At 39.4% G+C, this 24,447-nt stretch overlaps 1 protein-coding gene across 3 annotated transcripts in view; it reads left to right on the forward strand.

The window, feature by feature from the left end:
* RPS6KA2 (ribosomal protein S6 kinase A2) overlaps positions 1 to 24,447 on the forward strand; it is a 285,035-nt gene that overhangs the window by 180,547 nt on the left and 80,041 nt on the right. For all 3 annotated transcript variants that reach the window (XM_086877952.1, XM_086877953.1, XM_023923711.2), the window contains 2 exons: positions 7,363 to 7,479; positions 11,624 to 11,705. In XM_086877952.1, the coding sequence (XP_086734078.1) occupies positions 7,363 to 7,479; positions 11,624 to 11,705 (199 nt within the window). The remainder of the gene's footprint in view (positions 1 to 7,362; positions 7,480 to 11,623; positions 11,706 to 24,447) is intronic.

Consider the following 24,447-nt stretch of genomic DNA (forward strand, 5'->3'; position numbering starts at 1 on the left):
GTGAAGTACAAGCTGGTTGAACCCTTAGCGGATTCTTGATTTAATTAATGGGAGGATGCAAAATGTGCAAGCAGGTCAGTATTCCTCTTGGAGACAAAATGATAATTACCATACCCTACAAGTGATTTGTAAACAGCAGACGGGTATATTTCCTAAACTGACTAATCCAACACTTCAGTAATGTGATTATCTCTTATTACAGCCTTTTGTTGACTCTGCCTCACATTTCAAGATGAAACCTGGTATTTTTCCTTTAGTATGCATATTAAACATGATTCAGTTCTTTAAAATCACCATGCAAATGCCCCTGGGCTTTGTGTTTTCTGCTTACTGTGTTGTGGTGCCATTTGCACTGCTATGGTGGGCAGTGTTTTATTTGGATCAGGAAACTGAGGAAACAGTACAAAATATGTTTTGCTTAAGCAGTTTATCTTTCTACTGCAGCTGGAGTTTTTATTTCACACTCAAATGCACTAGGAAAACATCAGGCACCTTTTTATTCTAGTTTGTGAAGCAGCTGAGTACAGCAATAAGAAAATTGGAGTAATTTAGCAAGTATTTCTATTTCTTGAATAGTATCCTTAACATATAGACCTTCTTTTCTGTCTTCCTTCTTTTTCAAGCCTAGTGTCATAGTATCTGAGCATTTGGTATCTTTCCAGTGTGCAGTGCCTAACCAGGGAAAGAGGGAGATGGCCTCACCTGCATTTTACAGATGTGAAGCTGGGACACGGGGATGTGGGGGCTGCCTGTATTCTGGAAATGCAGGGAGCATGGGTTGCCATCACATTGGGACTGTCCCCTTAGGGCTTTCCTGTGAGTGCTGATGTGCTGCAGCAGGTGCCAGCCAGCTCTGGTGGGAGGCTGCAGTGGCCGTGGGTGGGGGCATCCCTGGGAAGGTCTCTGGCACGAGTCACCCAGGCCATTCACAGAGAGTTTGTGGGCTGTTCAGAGCAGAGTGCACAGGGAACAGTACTGACCTGGGAACCAGCCTTGAGCTATGTTGCAATGTGATTATTTTTCAAGTCAGTCCAATGTGTGTTGGCCCCTACCACTGCATGTAACCCTGTTTAGGTTCCTGTTCATAACCTTGTTTAGTGGTGACATAGAATCATCATAAGGAAACAAGAATGCTCACCCTTCTGAGAGTCACATTTTCTTCCATTCTCTGGCTCCAGACACACTGGGAATTAGTTCCTTGATGAATGAGCGGCAGATGTTCTTCTTTTGCCTGTTCCCCAGCAGAGACAGTCAGCAATGGACCTTACAGCTCTGTGGAGTTGTGAAGGCCAATGCTGCACCATTGCCAAGTAGGATCTTGGTGAAAATGTTCCTGCTCTTATTTATTGTAGAAAGAGCAATATTGCTGAGTTCTTTGTCCTTTAACGGTGTGACTCATTTTGAGACTGTTTGGTAAAGTTCACAAACGTATTTGAGTATTTGTCGAGAGTATGCCATATGAGTAAGGCTGCCCAACTCTTTGTAAGTTTTGTGACCAGATGGTTCTGCTTTTGTCTTTTTAACCCCTTGCTTTAACATCTTATTAGGCACTCTTTCTACTCACCAGTCCTCATAAGCTATTGCAGTTTGCATAAGAAATAACATAAAAATTAGAGTTACCCTGGCTAGTGTCCAGGGTTGAAAGTTAGATCAAGAGTTGGCGTCTATAATTAAGTCTGGTGTACTTAATGCATATCTGCACTTGGAAGTGGAAGATTGCTCTCCTCATGTAACTTTACAGTCATAGTTTGGTATATATTTGTCCTAGTCAGGGACTGGGTCTATAAAGACACTAGTCATCAGATAAAGAACATCAGACTTCAAAATGTTTTAATCTGAGCTAAAAGAGAATTCAGTTGTAGGCTCCCTGGTATCTCATGTATACTGGATACATTTCAGATAATTTGTCTGTCCATTACTGCAGTATGAGAATTCCAGATTTTTTCTGTTACTTCTCATGATATTCCCACAGGATAGCAAAAAGCAGCTATCCCTATTTTTCAAGTTAGGGAGGAAGTAGAAAAAATGCCTAATTTATTGAGCTGCAAAATCCTGATTAATGGACTATTTCCAACACCTTAGAGTGTTTTTTTAATTGTCTAGATGTTTCAAGTGTATAAGTTCTTTTGAAAAATCTTCCATTTCATGGCATATATCAGCAAACATATCCCTCGTAATGGCATTAAAAATCTGGCCACAATACTTCTCTATTTAAGTGTGTTTCAAAATCAAATGATAAACATGAATTCATCTCATGCAACTGCAGAGGCCCCCAGCTCAGCAAGTTATCTTAGGCCTTCTTCATAGTCATCAGACAGAAATGTGCACTTTTTAGGATGTGATTTCTTTTAAGGATCTGATCTCTTTTAAGTCCCTGCTTCTCTCTATTGGCTGCAAAGTAAACTTATTCAAAGTGTTGTCTCCTGTGCTATAAATGTTTGCATTTATTTAGCTGAGCTCAGCCTTAAGTGATTCATCAATGACACAAAGGATGCCTTGTAGCACAAAAAATTTTACCCAAATCTCCCAAATACTTGAACCTTCATCTCATAGACTTCATCAATCTATCCAGCAGATTGTATTCACTGCCTTTGCTCTCTGTGATTCATCTCTTCCCATTTAGTTTGCTGGACCCCAACTGTACAGGCATGTATTAGGGAGAAGAAACTAAAAATGTAGGATGAAATATTAGAGCTGGAGAGAAGTGTTAAAGCATTTTAAAGAGAGCTTAATAGTTCCCCTTTCTAGAAAAAGTTCTGCTGAATTTAACAGCTGATTTCCACAGAAATTGCTCCTAAGGTTTTTGTTTTCCAGTAAGTTATGACATAGTTTTATTTTCCAGTAAGTTATTACATATTTGTTGGAATTCCAAATTCAAGATAACACATTCTATTCACCTTTGTGAAAGATCTGGAAAAGAAATCCCAATGTCTCTTAAAACTGTAATGTGTTATTTAACTCCATATGGCCTTTGGAGAAGGTAGGTAAGTTTATAATGGAAAGCCAAATACTGACCTGGCACAATGTCCAGCAAATGCACTGTGAGTTACACATGCTTCTGTAAGGGCTCAGTAGGTCCAATTCATTGTTGTTAAAGCAAATGCGTATTTGACAGTAGAGAACAAACAACCAGGCCCATTTATGGTATTATTGCTCAGTGTACATCTTTCCAGATGAAAGTAGAGACCAGAACTTGGATTAAAACCTATTTAAAATGGAAGATTTCTTTCTCAACTTTTACTCCAGCTTCTGGAGACTGGCTTGGGAAGAGTCTAATCAAAATGCACCAATCCTTTTTTTTTTCTTCTTTAATGTAGATACTTGTCCTCAAAGAACTGTATGCAGGCCAGCAATTCATTTCCTGCCCTAGGCAGCATTTGAATGGCCTGTTATGTCTACGGTACAAATTACTCTCCTATGGGTTGAGCCAGATTAGAAACTGTGAAACAGAGGTAGAAACCTGGCCTCATCTTTATCAGACACATCCTGTCCTAACTATTCCCATATCACAGTTTTAAACACGCTTTCTTAATGAATCATATTGTTTTGAAATGTGTTGCCTGCCATACTTGGTAGTTAAATAATTGTGATTTGGGTTTATGTTAGGTGATAACTTGCCAAATGGGGAGATTGGTAACAAAATACAAACAACAGTAAACTATCTTCTGAGTTATCATTATTTCTTATTTCCTCCTGCCACATTTTTGTTGAGTTCTTCATTGACCTCAGATCCTAAAGCATGCAAGCCTAAGTGAAGCATAGAATCAGACTCAGAATAGGTCTTTATTGTATTAACATAGAGAAGCACTCTCCATTCCTCTTTTAATGTATTGCCCTCCCTCTTCTATTCTATCCTGCTTGACCGTGTGCTTTCTGCAAGCCACCAAGAACATCCATCTCACTTTTGTCACAGGATGATGTTTTTTGTGAAAACATAAATATTTAGAGAAGTTTACAAAATATTAAGCTTCATCAAATCGAGCTTGCTTGCTAATGCAGTGTGGGACAATACAGCAGGGACCAAGAGCCTGGGCTGGTGTGCACAGCTGTTGCAAGATCAAACTGTGGAACATTCACTTTTGGTTCCACCAACTTCACTGTTTTGAAGTTGGTTGTTTGGTATTTTTCCAGAAAGAAATCCTTTCCATCAAAACAGCTTCTTCAGTGTGCAGGCTTTGTCTGTACTGTGATTCTCTTGTCTCAGTTTTGTTGTTGTTATGCTAATTCCCGATGCAGAGATGGTGCACTTGCTACTGGAGCAGTGAAAAATAAATCTGTATTAAACAAGTTTCTAGTGTGCAACTCAGACCAAAATGGTTGGGAGACCTGCCCACAATAATTGTGCTTTGACAGTTTGGGTTTCACTCTGATCATCAATACCTGAGAAAAATGATGCCAGATTCCATATCTGGCATAATACAGGAAGACTTCAAATGAGAAAATCCCATGTAAGAATGTAAATAAAAAATATGAGTGTTTGGTTTGTGCTGGTTTGTTTGGGGTTTTTTTTTTGCTAGAAAGGTAAAACAAACAAACACAAGTTATTCTGTGATTTATGCAGCCAGTAGGTAATAAGATTATAGAAATACATTCAAGGCAAATGGGTGCATGTGTGCAAACACCCCAGCATGTATTTCCTTTAAGGAGCTGTGTCTGTCTTCAGTCTCAAGCACTGCCAGTTTGGCTTTCTGCTCCAGGGGAAGTGGATTTGTCATACCAGCTAAAATACTATCTACCTCTTGGACAGCTCACAAGTGACACCACTGTGGTGATGATGGGTGAAAAAACAGCTGGCATGCTTTTTCTTCAGGGCTGCTTTGCTGCCCCTTTCTAGCGAGGCGACCACAGGAAATCCACAGGAAATCCTACCTTCCTAGAAAAATATCCTGCTTCCTCCTAAGGGCACGTGGATCAGCCAGCTCGGCTGGACTGTGGAAAAATCCAAAGAGAATAATCTCTTGTAGGAAGTGGCTCAAGCTTCAGTGTTTGAGACACTGCAAACCACAGTGGACAAAAATCCGGCTGGCTGGTCTGAACAAGTGTCAGTGATATTTTGGGCAGGTCTGTTGGATCAGATGACCTCTAGAAGCCTCTTCTAACCAATGTTTTTATATTTTGATAATCACAAAATCTAGCATGTTTTTTCTTTCTTTAAAATCCATGCTTCTCCAGTAAACATTTCTAGGCCTTGTTTTTTGTTACATTTTCTGTAAATACTCTTTTTTTTTTTTTTTCCCTGATCTTTTAATTAAAGATGCATATAATTACTGTTTTTATTGCATGTTATAAATTATTTATGCTATTATATGGGAGTGTAAAAAATTTTTAAGCATTCTTCCAGCAAGCTGAATTTTCATCATTTTAATATTTTCAGTATATTCCTGGAACTGAATGTGTTTCATGAACCTAAAGAGGTTATATTAAATTTAGTAATACAATGAGAAATATGCTTAGGGTTGTAGGTCTTTGACTTTGATGAGTAATATGAATGGGCAAATCGAAACTCACTTATCATTTAAATTGCAAATGTAGCTGAAAGTGACTCCATGGTGCAGACTGGAGTACAAAATAATTGAAAAAATTATATATTTAGTATCAGAAAGTTATGCTATCTCACACAGCAATTAAAGTCAGAAAAATGAGAAGAGAGATCTTGGCAGTTCTGTACTTAGAAATGCTTTCAATCTCTCTGTGAAAACACATCTTTGGTTTTAAGCATTTCCTTTCAGGCAAACCTTAAACTATAGGAATTAGGATAAGGAAAAGGAGTTACTCTGAGATGATGATTATTTTCTATAATTGTGGTAGCATGAATGAACTACAGGAAACTTTCCAAACCAAGAAGAGGATATAGTCCACTGTTACAAAGTATGTGAGTGTAAAGAGGCAGGGCAGGGAAGAGGAGGGATGAAACTGCAATATTACCCATAAGAAAGCAATCTGGGTAATGCAACCCATGCATCTGAAAAATTACAGCTAGTAGAAAGTGACAGCAATTTTTCTGCAGGAGAAGAAAATCAAATTTATTCATATTTAGCACAGAATGTGTTTTGGCCAAAATTTTCAGGGGTTTTATGCATTTTTGTTTTTAGGATGTTATTTCTGTTTTCTAAACATTAGTTTTTAAGAGTGGGGAATAAATGTTATATTACTGGGTCTTATAAAGATTTTTTGGGGGGAGAAAGGAAAATTGCTGGAAAAGTCCATGTAAAAATGTTTGTGAGATTCCAATTATTTCTGCTGGGTGCACAAATAGTCAAACTTATTCCTAAATAAGTAAGTCCCTTCAAACTGGGAGATGGAAAAAAAAAATGTTTGTAATGAAAATCCATATTTTTGTTGTGGAGAAGTTAGAACAAATAGTTTGAAAAAAACCCCAACCAAACAAACCGAAACCCTCAAATGTAGGTATACAAAACACTACAGAAATAAAAGGGTGTGTAATTATTATCTTTCCTTATCTTTGTGTCCTTGAGAAGCAGGTTCTTTCTTCCAGGTTTCTTTTCAGCTCAGTGACTTTCTGGGTTGCTGCAAACTCTGTGTAGTCCCTCTGGGTCTCACATGACCCAGTTCCTTTGTAGAGGAACACGCCAAAACAACATGGAAGAAAAAACTGAAACTAATGCCATATGTCACAGCTTGCAAGATGAAGGTCCTAGTTCAACTGAAGTCTTTGAGGAATGTGCATCTATTGACAGAGGAAAGATTTTAACAAAAGAATCTGAACAAATACATAGCGTATAAAACTAACTCATGCAAGCAATAAAGTGTGTGTCAATTTTCTTGCACCACCACCTCATTTCACATATAATCATTAATTTGTTTTCTGTTTAAATGGTTACCGGTAGTAACTCCCCAGTTTTTGAGATAAATAGGAAGAGGTTCTTTCAGCAATGTATTTTCTTCATTACCTACTCATTAGAAGAATTGCTGCTTAAGACTAAGGGAGCTTTTTAAGTTTAACTTAAATGATGCTTTGAGGGGAAGCTGTGAAAATATGTGGAGAGAAGTGTGATGGAGCCTCTCTAGTGCAGATTTGAGTACAAGCCACTCTGCTAGCAAGGTCTCTGATGGGCACAACAAGCTCTTCAGTTTATTTTTGGCTTCAGCTTGTATAATCTGTCTTTATCTAGCCATATCTTGAGGCTCAATAAACAGAAGTACCAGGTCTGGATGTCCTGACAATTACCCTTCCCAGCTGGCAACAGGCACGTGGAATATTTAGACAAGCATTTGTTTCTGTTTTCAAAATTTGCTATATGATTGTAGCATCACAGAAGACAAGCTTTTAATTAAAAGTATGTTTCCTTAGGATAATGGCTCTGATTTGGGGATTTTTTTGTTTTGTTTTTCCCTTTGCAGGAAGAAGGTATCGTGAAGGAAATAGACATCAGTCATCATGTCAAGGAAGGTTTTGAAAAAGCAGATCCTTCTCAGTTTGAACTGTTGAAAGTATTAGGACAAGGTTCATATGGAAAGGTAATTTTTATTGTCATCTAATCACCCAGAGCAACACTGAAAATATTGTGTCCTTTCTCTGAGTTCATTTACATTGCCGATATTGTCTGGATAAATATTATATTGTAAAGGCAGATAAGAAAAGCCCTTCTATCTCCATTTCATTTCAGTCTTTTAGCTGGATTTCTGCATATGAACCAGCTTAGGAAATAGCACCTATGTCTCTAGACCTGGACTAATGAGCACAAGTGATTGTTAGTAAGCATCATTGTTTACAAACAGTGATAAACAATATTAGTGGGTTCTGACCCATCCACCAGGGAGGTGAGTGTGCCACTGCTGCTTAGTTGGAAGATGTAAATAGGAATATTGAAAGACTTAAAGAAGTTAGCAGCACAGTTCCCATTGAGGACAACCTTAAGCATATTTCCAAGTCCTACACTTCTGTTTAGTTCACACTCAGAGGCCTTGAAAGGTCCTGGAGATAAACCCCACTGCAGAATACAATAATTATTATCGCAAGAGCATGGGGGGAAAAAAATATCCTGCCTGTATGACCACAAGCTAACTCGTGGTGAAATAACATTCTCAACATATCTTAAGACAAAGGATTTTCCTAATTCCAAAGACAGTTCTTCAGCAGGGCATGTTGGTTGAAAATGAGAACAGGAAGGAAAGATGGAGAGAAAGAAGAGTCAATTCAGCCTTAGAGTCTTTCTATAAGACATTGAAAACTTTGGAACAGAGAACCTAGTTGAAACTAGGCATTGAAGTCCTCATAATTATAAGTGTATTATTTTGTAGAGCTTTAAAAACATATTTGCCAAACAGAACCTTTAGTTTTTTTCTAAAGGAAGTTATGTTAAGAGTATTTATCAACTTCCTGGTTATTCCAGAATGCATTGATGATTAAATCTATTAGAAGTTCCCTGAGATGAAAGATATCAAGAAAGTTAACATTCAATACCAAGTCTTGAGCTTGAGAATTTCTTCTGAGCACAGTGTATTTAAGTTTTAAATATTAAATGAATGTGGAAAAGCAAACAGCTCAAAATTAGGTTTACTGTGGGACTCAGTGTGGGAAGGAGAAGAACAGAAAGAAACATCTTTGATAAAAGTAACAGAGGCAGAATATTCAATTTTCATATATAGGCAGTAAAGATTTTAGAAATGGTTTGTTGGTTATCTTAGATTGCATTGATGTATTTTCAGTATTGTTTGTGTTGGCCTTCTGACTTTAGGCATTTAATAAGCAAAATGCCTGGTCTCTGCAACCTCTTCCCGAAAGGAAGTCTGATTTCTGGGGCATAAGATTGTGAGTGTGGACAATGTACCTGTCTGGAGCTGCATGTAATTACAAATCACTTTCCATATCTTATGTGAGAAACAGAAGAAAACTCCCTGGAGCAGCAAAGACATGGGGGGGAAGAGAGGTCTGCTATGGGTCCTTGAGAAGGACTTACTTATGCAGTCCCCAGCCACCTACATTTTTATCACCTTGGTATTTGAGCTAATAATTCTAATCTATGTCCCTGGGGATGCAAACCAATACATTTTCAAGTTGTTCACCCAAGGCCTAAATAATATTTTGCAGGATTAGAGATGTCTTTGGTGTAAGAGAGAGTGCCCCCAACACTCTTGAGGTGCAGAGCACTTGATTAGATTTTTATATCAGGTTTTGGGTGATGCACCAATTGCTCCAGCTAAGGGAGTTCTGCTAGTTCATGTGATAATAACCTGAGGTGCTTGCAAACATATCAAACTAGAAAATTGAAAGTCATGCTCAACCACATGCACATGCTTTTCTGGCAAACCTGTCTCATCCAGCTAATATAACCTGTCACATAAGTACTTCAGGGCTAGTTGGTGGTTTCAAGAACGATGTGTCACATTGCATTTCAGAATAATCAGAAAGGTGACATCATTTTGCAGTACAGTGCATTTTCATTTGTTCTGTTCCTTTCTGGTTTGGTGGTTATTTTGATGTCCTCTGAAATAGAACACAGTGTTCTTGACTCATCTCTTTTGGAGGGAATGCGGACAAGTGCCCTATCCCGTGCTACAGTGAACAGCTGACTAGTGACTAGTAATGTAAATTGACAATTTTGCTTATTACAGAAATGTGGGTATTACAAGTTCTGCTAGATTATATGGCACACCAGATATTTCTAGAACTACAGCCTTATATTTCTGCAGGTCCTGTATGCTGTGCTGTTTTATGGGCAGTGCTTCTGAAAACCATTATCTTAAGGGTTTAGGTTTTTGGGTTTTTTTGGGGTAAAGAGCCCATAAATGTTTCTTAAAAATAATAATACTACAGCTGAAAATCTAGTGTCTGGACAAGCTTGCTTTTGACTTTCTCCTCCTTTTCAGTGTAATAAAAAAATTAAATCTTCTACTTGGCCTGGCCAGAAAAATATCCCAACTTTTCTCTGTAAACTTCTAAATGAATTGACTTCCTGTTAATGTTGGAGCAGCTGAGCTCAATTTACCATGAATAACAACAAAAACACACTTCAGAAAGTCTTACGTGCACCTATTGCATCCAGAGTTCATCATTTTTTCCTACAGTTGTGAGCACTGGAGGTGTTTGTGTGTTCATCAGAGTAGGAAGCAGGGGCTGGGAGCAAACAATGTGTGCCTAGGCTGGGCTGGTCGGGGCAGCTCAGCTGAGGAGCTCTGCATATCTCATTTGCACAGGAAATGTCTTGAGAAGGACAGTCTCACCAAAACCCTGTCAGACCATGTTGTACCAGTGTTGGAGCTGTGATGCTGTCAGATGTAAGAGTTCTGATGAAGTTGTTCAGAGAGGATTTACTTTTTTTTTTTTTTTTTTTTTTTCCCCCCAGCTTCTGTACCTACTTGATAAAATTTGTTCTCCGTTCCCACAAACCTTTCCTCAAATGGATCTGAGAAAATCTAATCTGTTTACAGGTTGGGGTTTTTTAGGAGGAAGAGTCTTTCAGCTTGCAAAAATTGTGCTGGAAACATACTTCCTCCTTCCTTATTTTTTGGCTTTTTATCTTTTAGGTGGAGACAGTTAACAAAGCTGCAAGGTTCCTGGACAGGCAATTAATAAAATAATTGCCATGGAATTTTTAATCCAAATAGACATTCATTAGTTAGATAATTTCACCTAGTCTTTGTTAATTTGTATATTAATGAGTATATGGGACTGTATGGACGTGAGACTATATTTTTATTTTTACATTTGGCTTCACTTCAGCTTCTGTCCAGTACCACTAGTGCTGAAATAAAAATAACTGTTGCCTGGTACTTCTGACCTCAGCAGACAGAGAGTGTCCTGAGAACCAGCTAAAAGAGTTGTTTATTTTATTTGCAATTATTAAAACACTAAAAGTCTTATAAAAACCAAATTGAACCAGTGATCCCATTGTTCACTACCCCTCTAGTGCTCAGATGGACTGAGGGGCAGATAAGAAACATTTGCATGTAACACAATAAAAAGAGTACAAGTTTAGCTACAAATTTTATTTTATTTTATTTTATTTTATTTTATTTTATTTTATTTTATTTTATTTTATTTTATTTTATTTTATTTTATTTTATTTTATTTTATTTTACTTTAATTAAAATTTTACACTGTCAGAAAATGAAGCATAGGAGACTGTAACAGGAAAAACTGTCCTTTATTTTATAATAACAACAGATTTTCAGCTGTATGAACTTTCTGCTTCAGCTGCATCTTCGGCAAGTTGCTATTCATGAGTTATAGCATGAATGGCACCAAATTGACTTTTTTCTTTAATTTAATTGATGGAAATAATTTTAAGACACTGCACATTCCTAGACACATATGAGACATAATTTTTTTTTCATATAAAGCTGGTCAGAGTGTGAAGAGATATGTGCACACTGATTCTAACTTTTCACCTATCTTTAACTGAATATATATGACTGACTATATATAACTGATGTCAATTAATAATATTGAAAATGTATTTTTTGTGAGGTGGTAAAGGCTTAAAACTGAAAATTTCCAGAGCTAGCTCAACCAATTGCAGGTGAAATAGACATGAAATGCTTTCAGCTAGTAATTTTCATTAGATTTCCTGAACCACAGTATCTATTCTCCTGCTGAATGCAGTAAGTCTTGTAAGTAGAAATTCAGTACTCATCTATACAAAACATTTGCTTTTTACAGGTATTTCTAGTCAGGAAGATAAAAGGATCTGATGCAGGCCAGCTTTATGCCATGAAGGTACTTAAGAAGGCAACTCTGAAAGGTAAGGATTTGAGACAGTGGCTGCAGTTTCTCTTTCTGTGCTAGGTAGTAATTTATTTTTCTTGCTATTTTTTACATTGTTGCTGCCTTGCAGTATATGAATGCATAAATATGTCCCTACCATCCTCCAAAATTCTGCCTCACTTTAGGTGAAAAGAACTTTTAAACAAAAATATGTTACCTATACAGTGTGGGAGCAGGAAAACAGGTTTACAGCTTCTCAGATGCATGCATGCTTTATTTTCTCGGTGTTATTTTTAGAACTTCTATTTGGTATATATTAATTTGTATTGAAGTGTCACTATCTTTATGTTGCTGAAGTAAACCTGGCTCCTGCTGGGCAGAATGGCCTTCCCAGCTGGTGGGTCTCACTATGTGCCTGAAAAACCATGGGAACGCGTTTTCAAGTGTGAGGAGTGGTTCTGAGACTGTTTAGATCTTGCTGTTTCCTAGCTCATGGGCTGTAGGAGGCTAGGGCCAAGGGACTGATGTTTAAAGCTGATCATTCTCTTCTGGGGCCACTGCCTGCTACAGACAAAATAGAAATTTGTAGTCAAGCTCAGGACTGAAAAGCAAAGAGAGTAAGTTCAGTCTCAGCTGAAGTCCTTACTGCTTGTTCCTCCACAGAGTATGGAGGATGCAGTCATCTTGTTTTCCTGACCTAGCACCATTCTGATCTTTCCCTCAAAAGCCTGACACTTCTTGCAGATAAAGAGGAGAGCATTCATTTTGTCTGGAGCAGATATTTTGCTTTATCTTGGACAGTGTGGGTTTGTGCAATGCAGTGTAGTGTCTAAATTTCTGTCCTAATGCAAAGAATAATCATTAAGTGACCAGATAGTTCTGATCACTTAAAAACCCAGATTTCTTTAGCATGCCTTGCTTTGGGGAACCAAAACATGAATAAAGCTTCCAATAATTGCAAGCAAAGGCACACCAGGCCTTTAGACAGTCCTTTCCCCTAAGAAAGCCTTTTCAGGGAAACAGGAGTTTGAAGCAATGCTGGCGTGCTTATCTTTTTGTTTGGAATCTAGACGAGAATGTTTGTTCTAGCAGAACAGCCCAGGCTAAATAAGCACTTAGACAGTACTGGACATAAGACATGCAAAGCAATAGGTCAGGCCTGTGTGCATCACGTGTATGGCAGAGTGATTCTCTGACTTCTCAACCAAGAGCAGGACCGTGAACTGCCCCAAACTGGGCTGAACTCAGCTGTCAGAGTCTTCCCCACTGGGGAACATCTTCTTCTGATGGTGTCTGAGCAAGGTCTGTGTAACCCCTCAGACATCAGCATATACCAGAAACTTATTCCTGTTTCTTTTGACAATACAGAGGGTTTTTTACCAAATGGGAAAGCTGGATATTCCCTCTTTTTCTGTGTAACTCTGAGGAGTGTTTAGCAGGAAGAGCTTTGGCAAAGGGGATGGGTTTTTTTTTTTTGCATCCCCAAACACTTTACTATTACTTAATGTTTGATGGTGAAATATGTAAAATTTGATTCCACTGTAAAAGAAAAATCCTTTATTGTGGTAGTATTTCAGGAAATGCCAAAATTTAGATTGCAAGTTTAAAGTACCCAAAGTGTTCCATTAAGTTTCTATTCTGTCAAGAACAAGAACCTCTTTGCAGTTCTGTAGCTCTTTATAGCACAAACAGGCTATTTATTGTCTTTTTGAGTGTGGGTCACAAGATCCAAAAATTGAGGCTACTTTGTGATTTTGGTGGATTGCATTTCTTTCCCATTCAGACTACTTACCTCTCTGACTGCTAGCTCTGGATTCCCCATTAATCTCAAGATAACCAGCACAGGGATAGGAACTAATTTGTCTGCACCAGTTTCTACAGATAAGTTTAAATTGACAGCTGTTTAACTCAAAGTACAAAAATAAAGACAGAACCCCAATGGCAACAGGGTGAGTGAGATGAGCAACAACGAGGATTGCTGTCAGTAAGCTTCCATATAACTTTTGGCACAGAGATAATATTTCTGACAGCTTAATTTCATCTTTTAAGTGAGAGTGCTGAATTATTGCTGACTACCTACACTCAAAAAGACTGGAAGTCACTCCAATGTGAAGTGTTTATTACCCTGTCAAGCAGTGGGAGCAAAGCTACAGGTACATGTTAGCACTGTGTTCAGCATCTGCTGACAAAAGACACGCTACAAGACAAATTTCTGATGATTTTTCTTTCTGACCTGTGCTCCACACAAGTACCACGTGGAGCAGGAAAGACAGAGCTCTCCATGCCAATTCCATTGAATATGGCCAGACAGCCCTAAATGTTATAGCAGTTATTTTCTATAGTGCAACAAATTTGCAAAGCATGCGAACGGAGAAGTCAGAAGGAAAAAAAAAAATGGGATAGCAAAGCTAATTTCTTTCCTGGATTCATCTGAAGAAATAAAACATGGGTAATTAAGAGACTTTCAGGAGTGATGGTACTTGCTCTGAGGAACAACCATAGTAGGTCCTGTTGAGGGATTTCCTGCCCTGGGAGCCTGACTTGGCTGTGGCTATCTGGTAATGTTTAGGAAGAAGCAGAAGTACAAAATGGTGCTTTCTCCAGTGAGCCTGCTGCCTCCTGCCCCTTTCCAGGGTAGTTGCCCCTTGTTAGCATGATCCCAACTTCACCAGCAGCAAAGGTTAGCATAAGAAGGGCACAGCAAGCAGCAGCAGAATTCTTCAAGTGTTTACAGCTCAAAAATGTTTTTTGATACAAAAGAGACTTTGTAGGTCAATCACATATGTAGATTTGAGCTTGAAAAAATCTGATAATCAGCAGCACCACTCCTGCTGTGAAGGGAAAATTAGGCTCCAGAATATTCCAGTTTAGATTGTAAAACCTGGCAGAGGCACATCTGTACACAAGAATATTTGTGAAAATTAAATTAATTTTAAACTCATGAAGGTTTATTTTACACATAGGATGTATCTGAATAAGCACTTGTAATAGCATGGATCCTTGAAAGAGCAAAAGTTGCTGTTAGTTTTTGTTGTAAGTGAGAGTATCACACATACGTTTCTTTCCTTTCTGCCTCATTTCCTTTTTCAGGAGCTTGTGGGTATCTGATTTTGAAGCAGAAAGCTTTCTAGATAAGTGTTTCATTCTAATTATCAACTTTAGGAAAACCTTGTTCAAAATGTTTAAGGATGTTATATGTGTTAGGTGCAAGATATGGACTACATCAGATTTAAGGCTGCATGTACGTGTAACTCTAACTTACCTCTCTTTCAAATGCTGTATATTAAATTACATTACCTTAATAGCTTCCTTTGCAAATATAAACTCTTTTGGGGGCACCTAGATGCTCAAAGATATTTAGGCATTCTAATACCTTCCAGGAGTGAGACTTTTGCCCTTCAGAATGTCATTAAATAGTACTCTTAAAATACCATCTTAAAATGTTGCTTTCAGGTCTTTGTTATGCTCTACTTTTTCTTTAAAATCAGAGTTTTAGATTACAAGTTGACAGATAATAAAGTTGATCTATATGTTTAAACATGTACAGAAATGTATCAGTGAGTACTGCCCACCCTGAATTCATTGTAAATCTGAACCAACCAGAAATAAACCAGGGAGTGTTTATTCTGTGTATATATGTGTCTGGTATTCACCAGCAAAGCAGGAACAGAGGGACAGGGCAAGCTGATTGTTCTGATTCATTCAGTATTTCTCTCAAGGTGTCTCAGGCTCCATCAGCTTTACTGGATGTGCTTCAGAATGCCATGATCAAGAGCTGTTTAGATTGGTTACAGTGTAAGCCTCATTAAGCACCCATGAAATGCCCATAAATCCCCAGCAGGCTGCTGTGCTGGAATGTAAGGGAGCTTGAAAATCAAAGACCCATTCCTCCAGGAGACGTGCAATCTAAGAGAAAGTGGCATGAAGCTGTAATTCACCGACATAATGCTCATTAACTTTATAAATATTGCAGAGATGATGTAGCAAGGGTTATGTGATGGATCATGAGGATGCAGTTTGCATCTGCCCATCTGGTTGGCAATGGGGTGTGTAAGTCCTGGCACTGGAAGCCATTTGACCCTGAGAATGCAATCTACTTTTTTGTGCTTATGGGGTTTAGAAATCATAATCTCTTTTGTCAAAACCTCTGAAGTGCTTTGCAGCTTATGATCCCCTCAGTTTAAGCCAGCAGGCTTAGGGGTTTGCTGGTGTGTGGTGGTTACAGGTGCAGTAAGCTGTGAGAGCAGCTCTAGCGACTCACAGAGAGCTTGGCTGTTCTCCGGGATGCAGGATGGATAATATCAATTGTACCCAAAATGTAACAACTAACTTGGATGTTACCAGGCCAAGTGTGATTTCTGTCTAAACCACTGATAAAATTGTAGTAGTGGTTTCCCTGATTGGACACCAACTTCTGGAAGTGGCTTCTTCAGCTTTCCTCTGTATTTGACTGTTTCCCTGCAACAAATATGGTGTTTAGATATCAGATACCAAAGTCCAGAGGTTTCCCTCTGGTTTGAAAGGAATAAAATGTCAACAAAATGAGAAATTGTAGACAATTTTACCCTATCAAGCAGGACTCAGAAAAAGTCTTCACCTCAGGTAAAACTACCTCTGTTGTGCTGAGCTTTTCAAGGTGTCTTTTTCTACTTTTTACAGTCCTTGTGTTTGGTGAGAGGCCCTGGTACTCATCCAGGTTCACCTTTTAAATTTTGGTTTATTATCCTTTCTTAAAGTATTCTGCTATATTTTTTATATCTTCTTGGGCCTCTTATTACCTGCTTCTGAAAAATTCACAAGGGAAATCCTGTTCACAGGACAGTCCAGACCCCACAGCAGAGGTACCTTTTTCCTGCAGTTTGGAGGAAAGGTTGTGTTCTCTGATCAATTAAATCCTTAGAACTGATGCATATGCATGGCTTCTTTAGTCTAAGAATTATAACCCTACAAATGTCAGGGCTCTGAGGTCAGAAAAACACAAACATTGCTGGACCTGGAAGTGCCCTTAAAGATTCAGCTGAGACATAGACTCACCCCTCTCCACAAATAGCCATACACTAATTTTTCAGTCTTGGAAAGAAATAGCAACTTCTGTGTGCATAAACACAAAATGATTTGATTTCTCTGTATATTTCCCAGTGGCTCTAAAATGTAAAGATCAGCCTAGTGAGTAAGTGCTGAATCAGACAGCAACGCTCTTCGGTCACCATCTGGAACTGGCCCATTCACATGCATATTCTGTGTGGGCTAGGAGTCAAGAAGAGCTGCAGAACATGCCAACCCTGCTCACAGTTTAGGAGCAAATTGGATTTAGTAGCTGTCATCTGAGGAAGCAGAGCTTTCTTTCCTCTGCGGGAGTTTTGAAAATGAAACCGAGTTCTTCGACAGCCAGTGCTTAGGGGTCACTTTTGGGCTGTGTTTTTACAGTGCCTTTCCAAATTTACTTGCATCAGACGACCTCTTCCTTTGTCCCCTAAAAAGTCAGCTTTAAGGGCTCACTTAGGCTGATTCTAATGGGCATGGAGAATAATGTGGTTTTGTGTATTATAAGGAAAATGGACTGTGTTTAGGCAACTCATTGTGTGTCAGTAAATATTATAGCGAGTCCTAGCCTGAATATACAGCAGACAGGTCAAAAACAACAAAAAGCATTGCTGGAAGTTTGTTTTCATAGTATTTGCTAAAGTGCTCACTGAGCTTGTAGCTTCTGAGTTAGATACTCTTTAGTGACTGTGCACAGTGTTTGGATTCAGATTTGGAGGAGAAAGGAAAGCTTTTGCCTGTAAATATAAACTGAACACGCATCGCTTAAAGATTTTATTATCTGTTTTATTCAAACCATATGGGGGTTTGCATTGCATGAACTCCTGATTAAATTATAGTGTCTTCACAATGCCAAGTACATTGTGAAGATCCTGTTAGGAAGCGAAAAAATTCCCACTGCTGATACATTAAAGAAATGAACACTGGATGTTAAAAATGCTCTCTGTTTTGTAGCAAGGGAACATTTTGGCTCATTTGTTTTTACACAAAAACCTGTTGTTCCTTATGGAGTTTTCCTAAATGCCAAAGACAATTGAGTTTTCCCTTTGTGAAAATGTTGGCTCTTGAGTTCTATATAGGGTCCAGAGAGGGGCAACAAAGCTGGTGAAGGGTCTGAAGCACAAGTCCTAGGAGAAGCTGCTGAGTGAGCTGAGGATGTTTAGTCTGGAGAAAAGGAGGTTCAGGGATGACCTTGTCACCCTCTACAACCACTTTAAAGGTGGTGAGGGTACCTGTTCTTCTTGTCAGGTAGTGCTAGGATGAGAGGACATAGTCTTAATCTGTGTTTGGGGAGGTTTAGGTTGTCATTAGGAAGAATTTCTTCACAGAAAAACATTGGATGTGGCATTGAGTGCCATGGTCTAATTGACAAGGTGGTGTTCAGTCAAAGGCTGGACTCTGTGAGCCCAGAGATCTTTTCCAACCTGATTGGTTCTGTGATTCTGTTAAAACTGCTGCTCCCGTTCCTGAACAGCAGGTTCTTCCTGCTGTTGAAGCAGGGCAGAATCACTTTGTCTGTGCCTAATTATTGGTAAAAGATTAAAATCAACCTCCCTGTCTTCCAGACAGACTGATTCAGCTAGGAGCACACCCTTCTGTGTTTGTGATTTCTGCTGTAGGTAAATGAAGCAACGTTGCCCAGTCCTTTCCTGTCCACACCTTTCCTTCAGTGTAACTCTTCTGTTGCAATAAGATCAAATTATATCTCCCTGCACAGTTGTATGTTCACTTGGAAAGAAGCTTCAGCCACTTGGGATGCTGTAGCCTGAAACAGTTTCCTTTTAACCTCCCCAAAGAGCAGACAGAGCAGGACTCAGAAGCAAACTCCATCTTTCTTCATGAGCAGTTCAGCAGCAGAAACTGTGGTGGGTGTCCTAGACTCCAACAGCATTGGTGCTTGGGTTTGACTGAGCTTTTGAAGGAATTCTTCCAGGCATCCCGCTCTGCTGTGCCTTGGTTTGCTGTGCACAGCAGTTTTGGAGCACACAGAGTTCCCTCCTGATGAAATTCACTCAGGAGCCCACCCAGTGCCCTCCAGCCTCTCATGGACATTCAGGTCACGGCCCCAAAGTGTGACATACAGAGTGGGACAACCTCAGGTACCAGCACACGCTGTTATTTTCCACAGATTGGAACCACGCTGCTTATTAGTGCACCCATAGGCTTAAGCCAAAGTTTCAGACTTGGCTGTGAAGATAGTGAGCGCACCCCTGCTTGTGTTTTTCACAAGGTATAGCACAGAGCTGTCTTAAATTTTTCCATCTTTTTGCTAGGTTAAGGTGCCCACGCCCTGGACTTCTAATCCTTGAGCAGTTCCATGGGCCTCAGCATCATCTGAGGGTTGCATTATTCAGGTTTTCATGTGATGATTCTCTAGAGAGCACAAAGGTGATTCAAATCTGAAGTCAGAAGAAGAAAGCACTGAAAAAACCTGCTGGTTTCTTTGGAAGAAAATATATGTTCTTTGCCTGTGATCAAATTATATAAGCTTGTTCTGAATGTTTGTTGAGTCACTCTTCTGTCAGTGAAATACGGAAAGAATGACTTTTTAAAATATAGGAACCTGCAGCAGCTCATGCAGGTTACATTTGATGTTGCCCTCTGGACAGTAAATATGTGGTTGCTGGGTAGCTGGGCTGTTGGTTTTTTACAAGAATGAGTAGTTCATCATAATTATGGCTTTTCTGATAGTACAAAGCAATTTTTCAACTCATCTTGTAATTTTCAGTCAATTTGCCATTTACCTCTTTAAAGTTTCAATTGATCTGTGTATTTGCCATGATGAATAAGCAGCAATGGAAACACTTTCAAACTGCAGCTCCTCTAGGTACCACTATTAAAAGGTTTTCAGACCCAGACTCATTCTTCAAACTCTCCATCACAGACTTGTTCAAGAGTTTCACTATAGCTTGATTTCCATTGGATTGTTCCTTTTGTCATTTCAATTGCATTGTATATCTAGTGACAGATATTTGCAGTTACCCCCAAACTGGTTATTGTTCTACAGAAAAGACCACATTTGATATTTTTTATTGTCAAGTAGCAGATTGCTGTTGGTTGCTTTTGCTGTGGATTCAGGAATGGAGACACTATATGGACAGTTGTTCTGGAGCCACTAGGGAAACGTTTATCCTGTTTGAAAGTGTGATCCAATTCCTTTTTATCTGTAGAAAAAGTCCTTTTACCTGGAAAAGACTGGGAGGTTCAGTGACCTTTGTGAGCCCTCACACCCCTCATCAGCACCAGCTGGAAAGCAGAGAGAGGTGAGAAACAGACAGCTTAGTTTAATTAGAACAGATCTATGAAGACTGACATGAAGCTTCAGCTGAAAGAATGAGTCCAAAATGAGACTGTCACTGCTGGCCACATACAGTGCTCTGCCTGGCCCAAGAACCTGGGAATGAGGACTAGCTGAACTTCAGGACAGCCACAGAGGCTCAGTGGTTCTGCTTTGGAAGCAGAATCTGTGGCTGGATCTGTGCCAGGTAAACCCACTGGTGTGGTACTCTGGGAGGGTTCCCTGTGCCTCACACTGCTACAGAGGCATCATTAGGAAGGCACCTGAAGAAGTCCCATGGCCCACCCCTGACCTAGCATGGCACAGTGATTCTTTTGTGTCATTCCTCACAGATGTTTGCCTAACTCATTCTTAGACTGTCTCTATCACTATATTGATACAAAACACTTCCTAGCATCTGTCCAGTGTCTGCCTTGCCACAGCTGAAGCTGTTCATTCATCTCCTCTCTCTCAAGGACTGTTTCGTCTCTGTGGCTTTATTCTGCATCTTGAGGTTTGCTGTGTTCAGCTTCCAGCTTCTGCAGGTTGAGAATCTTTTATGTTCCTTTACTTCATCAGTGTTCATTTTCCCTAGATACTCATTTTAGAAGATTTAGCTATATACTAGCTAAGTCAGAAATTATATTCTCTGCTCTGGCTGCATGCTCTTCCTTTCAGGTCCTCTCTTAGTGCTTTGCTATGACAGAGCAGAGGCACTCTTGCTCTATCACAAAGACTATTGAAAATTCAGGGGGTATAATTAAACTGGTAGAAATGTCTTGCTTCAAAGACAGCAGAGTGGTCAGATTGTTGAGATGTTTGTTCCTTTGGAAAGTCCCATTCAGAGAAGGTTCCTATAAAAAGCCAGTCCTTGGGCAGATGGATTTGTAAAGTGGTGTGATTCTTGGGATGTCCCATGCAAGGCTAGGAGTTGGTCTCAGTGATCCTGATGGGTCCCTTCCAACTCAGCGTATTCTGTCAGTCTGTGATGCTGTGAGGATTTCTGGAGGGTGGTTGCCTGTGGCTGTCAACCTCCACACTCCTTCTCCCATGTGTTCAGTTTAAGAATTAAGCACATTATCAGTGGACAGGATGTTCCCAGGCCAGTCAGGCTCTACCCGTGACAACAAAACCCTGGTCATTGTTTTACCTTCCCTGCTGCACTTTTTCTTCTGCCTCTCTGGCTGGTGTCCTATAAGCCAAATAGAAATCGTCGTGTGAAAGTCTAGTTTTCTGGTTTTCTTTTGTCTTTGTCTTGAGGCTTGAATTATTTTGTGTCTTGTTTGTCTTAAGGAGTTTTGTAAGCTTTGTGTTTGCTTGCAATGCTTCTAATTTTAAGAAACCCACTGCCAAAAGAGAGAAGCTATCTCTGGCAACCCATCATGTCAGCTGTGCAGCATGTGAACCTCTGGAAGTCTTTTAATCCTGCCTGACATCCAAGAGCTTGCTGATGGTACCACAAGTCTGCAAATTACAGGAAAAGAAAAATTGCTCTTTTGGCAAATACAGGCTCAGATGCTCTTAGTCTTCATCTCCTTTGAATTATGTCATGTGGTCTGTTCTTTCATGGCTGGCTGTGTCTAGCATGGGAGCTGGTACATCAGTTTAGGAATTATAAGACTTTGTGCTCACATTTCTGCTGCCAGCCTGTTCCATGAACACAAACCAGCTACCCTTACTGCTGCTCCTCTGCTCCATCTCCATATCCTTAATGCTGACTCAGTTATGCCAGCCTGCTCTTCTCAGTGCTCGCTGCCCTTTGGAGGAGTAATAGCCAGATATTAATGGAGATATTGTTAATACCCCTCCTCACTGAAGTGCAATCTATTGCATTATGGAATTTAATGGCTAAAGAGTCCAAACAAAGAAATTGTTAGGAAATGTGTCTTCTGTATAATGCATTAATTATTTGAAATGAATCAACTCTGCTTTTGAGTAAATTTATAGCTGTAGTGGAAAGCAAAACTGAAAATACAATAGCTAAATATCCCTGGGATTTTTAACCTCCCTGATGGACTCTGCAAGTCATTGGCTGCGGTACGAATCCATTATCAATATGACAAGCATTTGTTTGCTCTTTTCAGCATTTGTAACAGCCAGGATGATTGCCATTTAACCAAGTTCAGCTACCTGCAACTGCAGTGCATTTGCAGTTGGTTGGAAACCAAATTCATAGGCATCCTCTGGGAGGTCTCATCTGCTTTTATTGGTTCCCATAACACAGCAGAAAAATCTCATTTCCTTTCAAGCATGAGGACAGATTAACAGTGAGGTCAACGCTGTCACTTGATGCCACTTTAAGTCAGAGTGAGAGCAGAGGATAGGGGTCAGTTTCGCTGCTGATGGTTCTCCTCACAGCACTGCAGTTGGATCGCTTGTAAACCTTCGCCAAACAGCTGGCCAGGCGTTCTGTTCACAGCTGCTCCAGGAGGTGTGCTAGCACTTAGCTGGGTCTCCACAAAAGTTAGATGGCATGATGTGGGAGACTACCATCTGGGATTTGTTTCTACAGAAGCAAAATTATTCTGTTTTCACACTCTTTGTGTCAGTCACAGACGTCAGTTTCAGCGTCCTCTGGCTGCGGTGTTTGCGCCGAGATGAAGGTTTTGATGATTGAGGAGAGACCAGCAATCAGCATCAATGACAGCCTCCCCTTTCTATTTTCTCTACAGCATTTGCTATCTGCATGCTATAGTAATTGACACACTCAAAAGGGTTCCATGTGTAGTAATTTACCTGACATTTTCTCGGCGGCAGTAGATTATTTTTGTAAATTCGGGCAAAGCCTAAATTGTTCAGAAAATTGTACTGTGTCCCTGGTCATCTTTCAGATCTTTGTTTGGGCTATGACATAGTTGCCATTGAGTGGAAATTATCTTCATCAACACTGTAAACCTAGATTTGGCTTTTCTGCTGAAAGAGAGTCTACATTTCCTCTCTTTCTGTTTCACATATCTCCTTCTATTTATATTCCTTTATTTCCTTTTATTTTGATAAATAAGTCTTTGTCCTACATTTTCATATCCTTTAAATATTTATCTTCTTTATAAGTTTTGTCAATGCTTATCTGTTCAAATTTGTTTTCAGTATGGATACAATAAACTCTGCAATGAAAAATATCAATGTCATATACATACTATCTTGATCCTTGTGTATTATCATAAGAAAGAAATATTTGTAGGTGTACATTTAGAAGTACTGTTTTGTATTTTTGTTCTTACATGCGGTTCCCAGCACAAAGCAAGCAACTTGCAAAGCAAAGCTTTGAGGAAGCCTGAAAGTTTGCACTGTGTGTGTGAGGAGTATGGTTTGCTAGCAGTCACTGGAAGTTCTGTCACAGGGCTGGTGGTCACGGGGCTCTGCATTACCCCTCTGCCTTACTCACAGCTATCACCCACAGGGCCTTAGAGATCAAGGATTCTTGATAAGGCTGTCTGAGACCGCAGAATTAAAGGCGCTGTGTGGAAGCTAAACTGCTCATGGTCATTCTCAGGGTTTTGAAATTCAATTACGATATGAATTTTTGGTTTCTAATGTTTTTCTCACTTTGGTGGAATGTTCTGACATAATGCTATGTGCTTGAGTCCTGCTATAAATGTTGTGTTTCAGATAACCTTCCAAATACTTGTGCATAATAATGAAATCTAAATTTTATTTTTTTTTTTTAAGATGTCCTTTATGGAGGTGGAGTCACTGCAGCAAAGTAGGACATAGTGAAAAATGCAGTCTCATTCCCCTGCAGTCAGGACAGGCTGGTTTCTTACTAGATAGTTGTTTAACTTTTTCTGTTCAGTTTTGTTTTAAAATGTGTCAGTAAGGAGGTTCCAATCCCAAGCCATTGCTCTGCTCTGTAGGGGTTCATGCAGTTGAAGTTTGCCCAGCATAGCCTACATTTCCTCTGTTTCTGTTTCGCTTACCTCCTCCTATTTATTTTAATTTCTTTCCTTTTATTTTGATAAATAAGTCTTCTTTTCCCTCTATGTTTATATCCTTTAAATATTTATCTGCTCTCCTCCTGTCTCCCTGTAGTCATTGCTCAGTACCGTTTGTGTTTAGCTTTTGGCAGCTACTCAGTGACATAAGGAAAAAAAACCCAAGATTTCCTTTTCGGTTAGGTATTCTTTTAGAGCTCCAGCAGCTACATATATTTTTAGAGCTGTATATAGGGATTGAGATGTAGATGGTGAGATCCTATTAATGTCAACAGCAGTTTTACTATTGACTGTTTTAGGGCCATGATTTCACCCAGAAACTCTCTGAACTTAGTCATATCTTCCACAACACTCCCTATACGGTAGTGGAGTCCAGGCTGAAAACCAATTCACAATTGTTTGAGGACTGTGTTCCTCTCCTCAAAGGAGAAAACATTAAATTAGCCTTTTTGTTGTTGTTGTTGTTGTCTGTGTGGCCAAGGCTTGCTGCTTGCAAAGCTTTAATGAGCATGTTGATAACAGCGAAA

Source organism: Cyanistes caeruleus, chromosome 2, assembly GCF_971803275.1.
Source record: "Cyanistes caeruleus chromosome 2, bCyaCae1.hap1.1, whole genome shotgun sequence".
Classification (NCBI taxonomy): Eukaryota; Metazoa; Chordata; class Aves; order Passeriformes; family Paridae; genus Cyanistes; species Cyanistes caeruleus.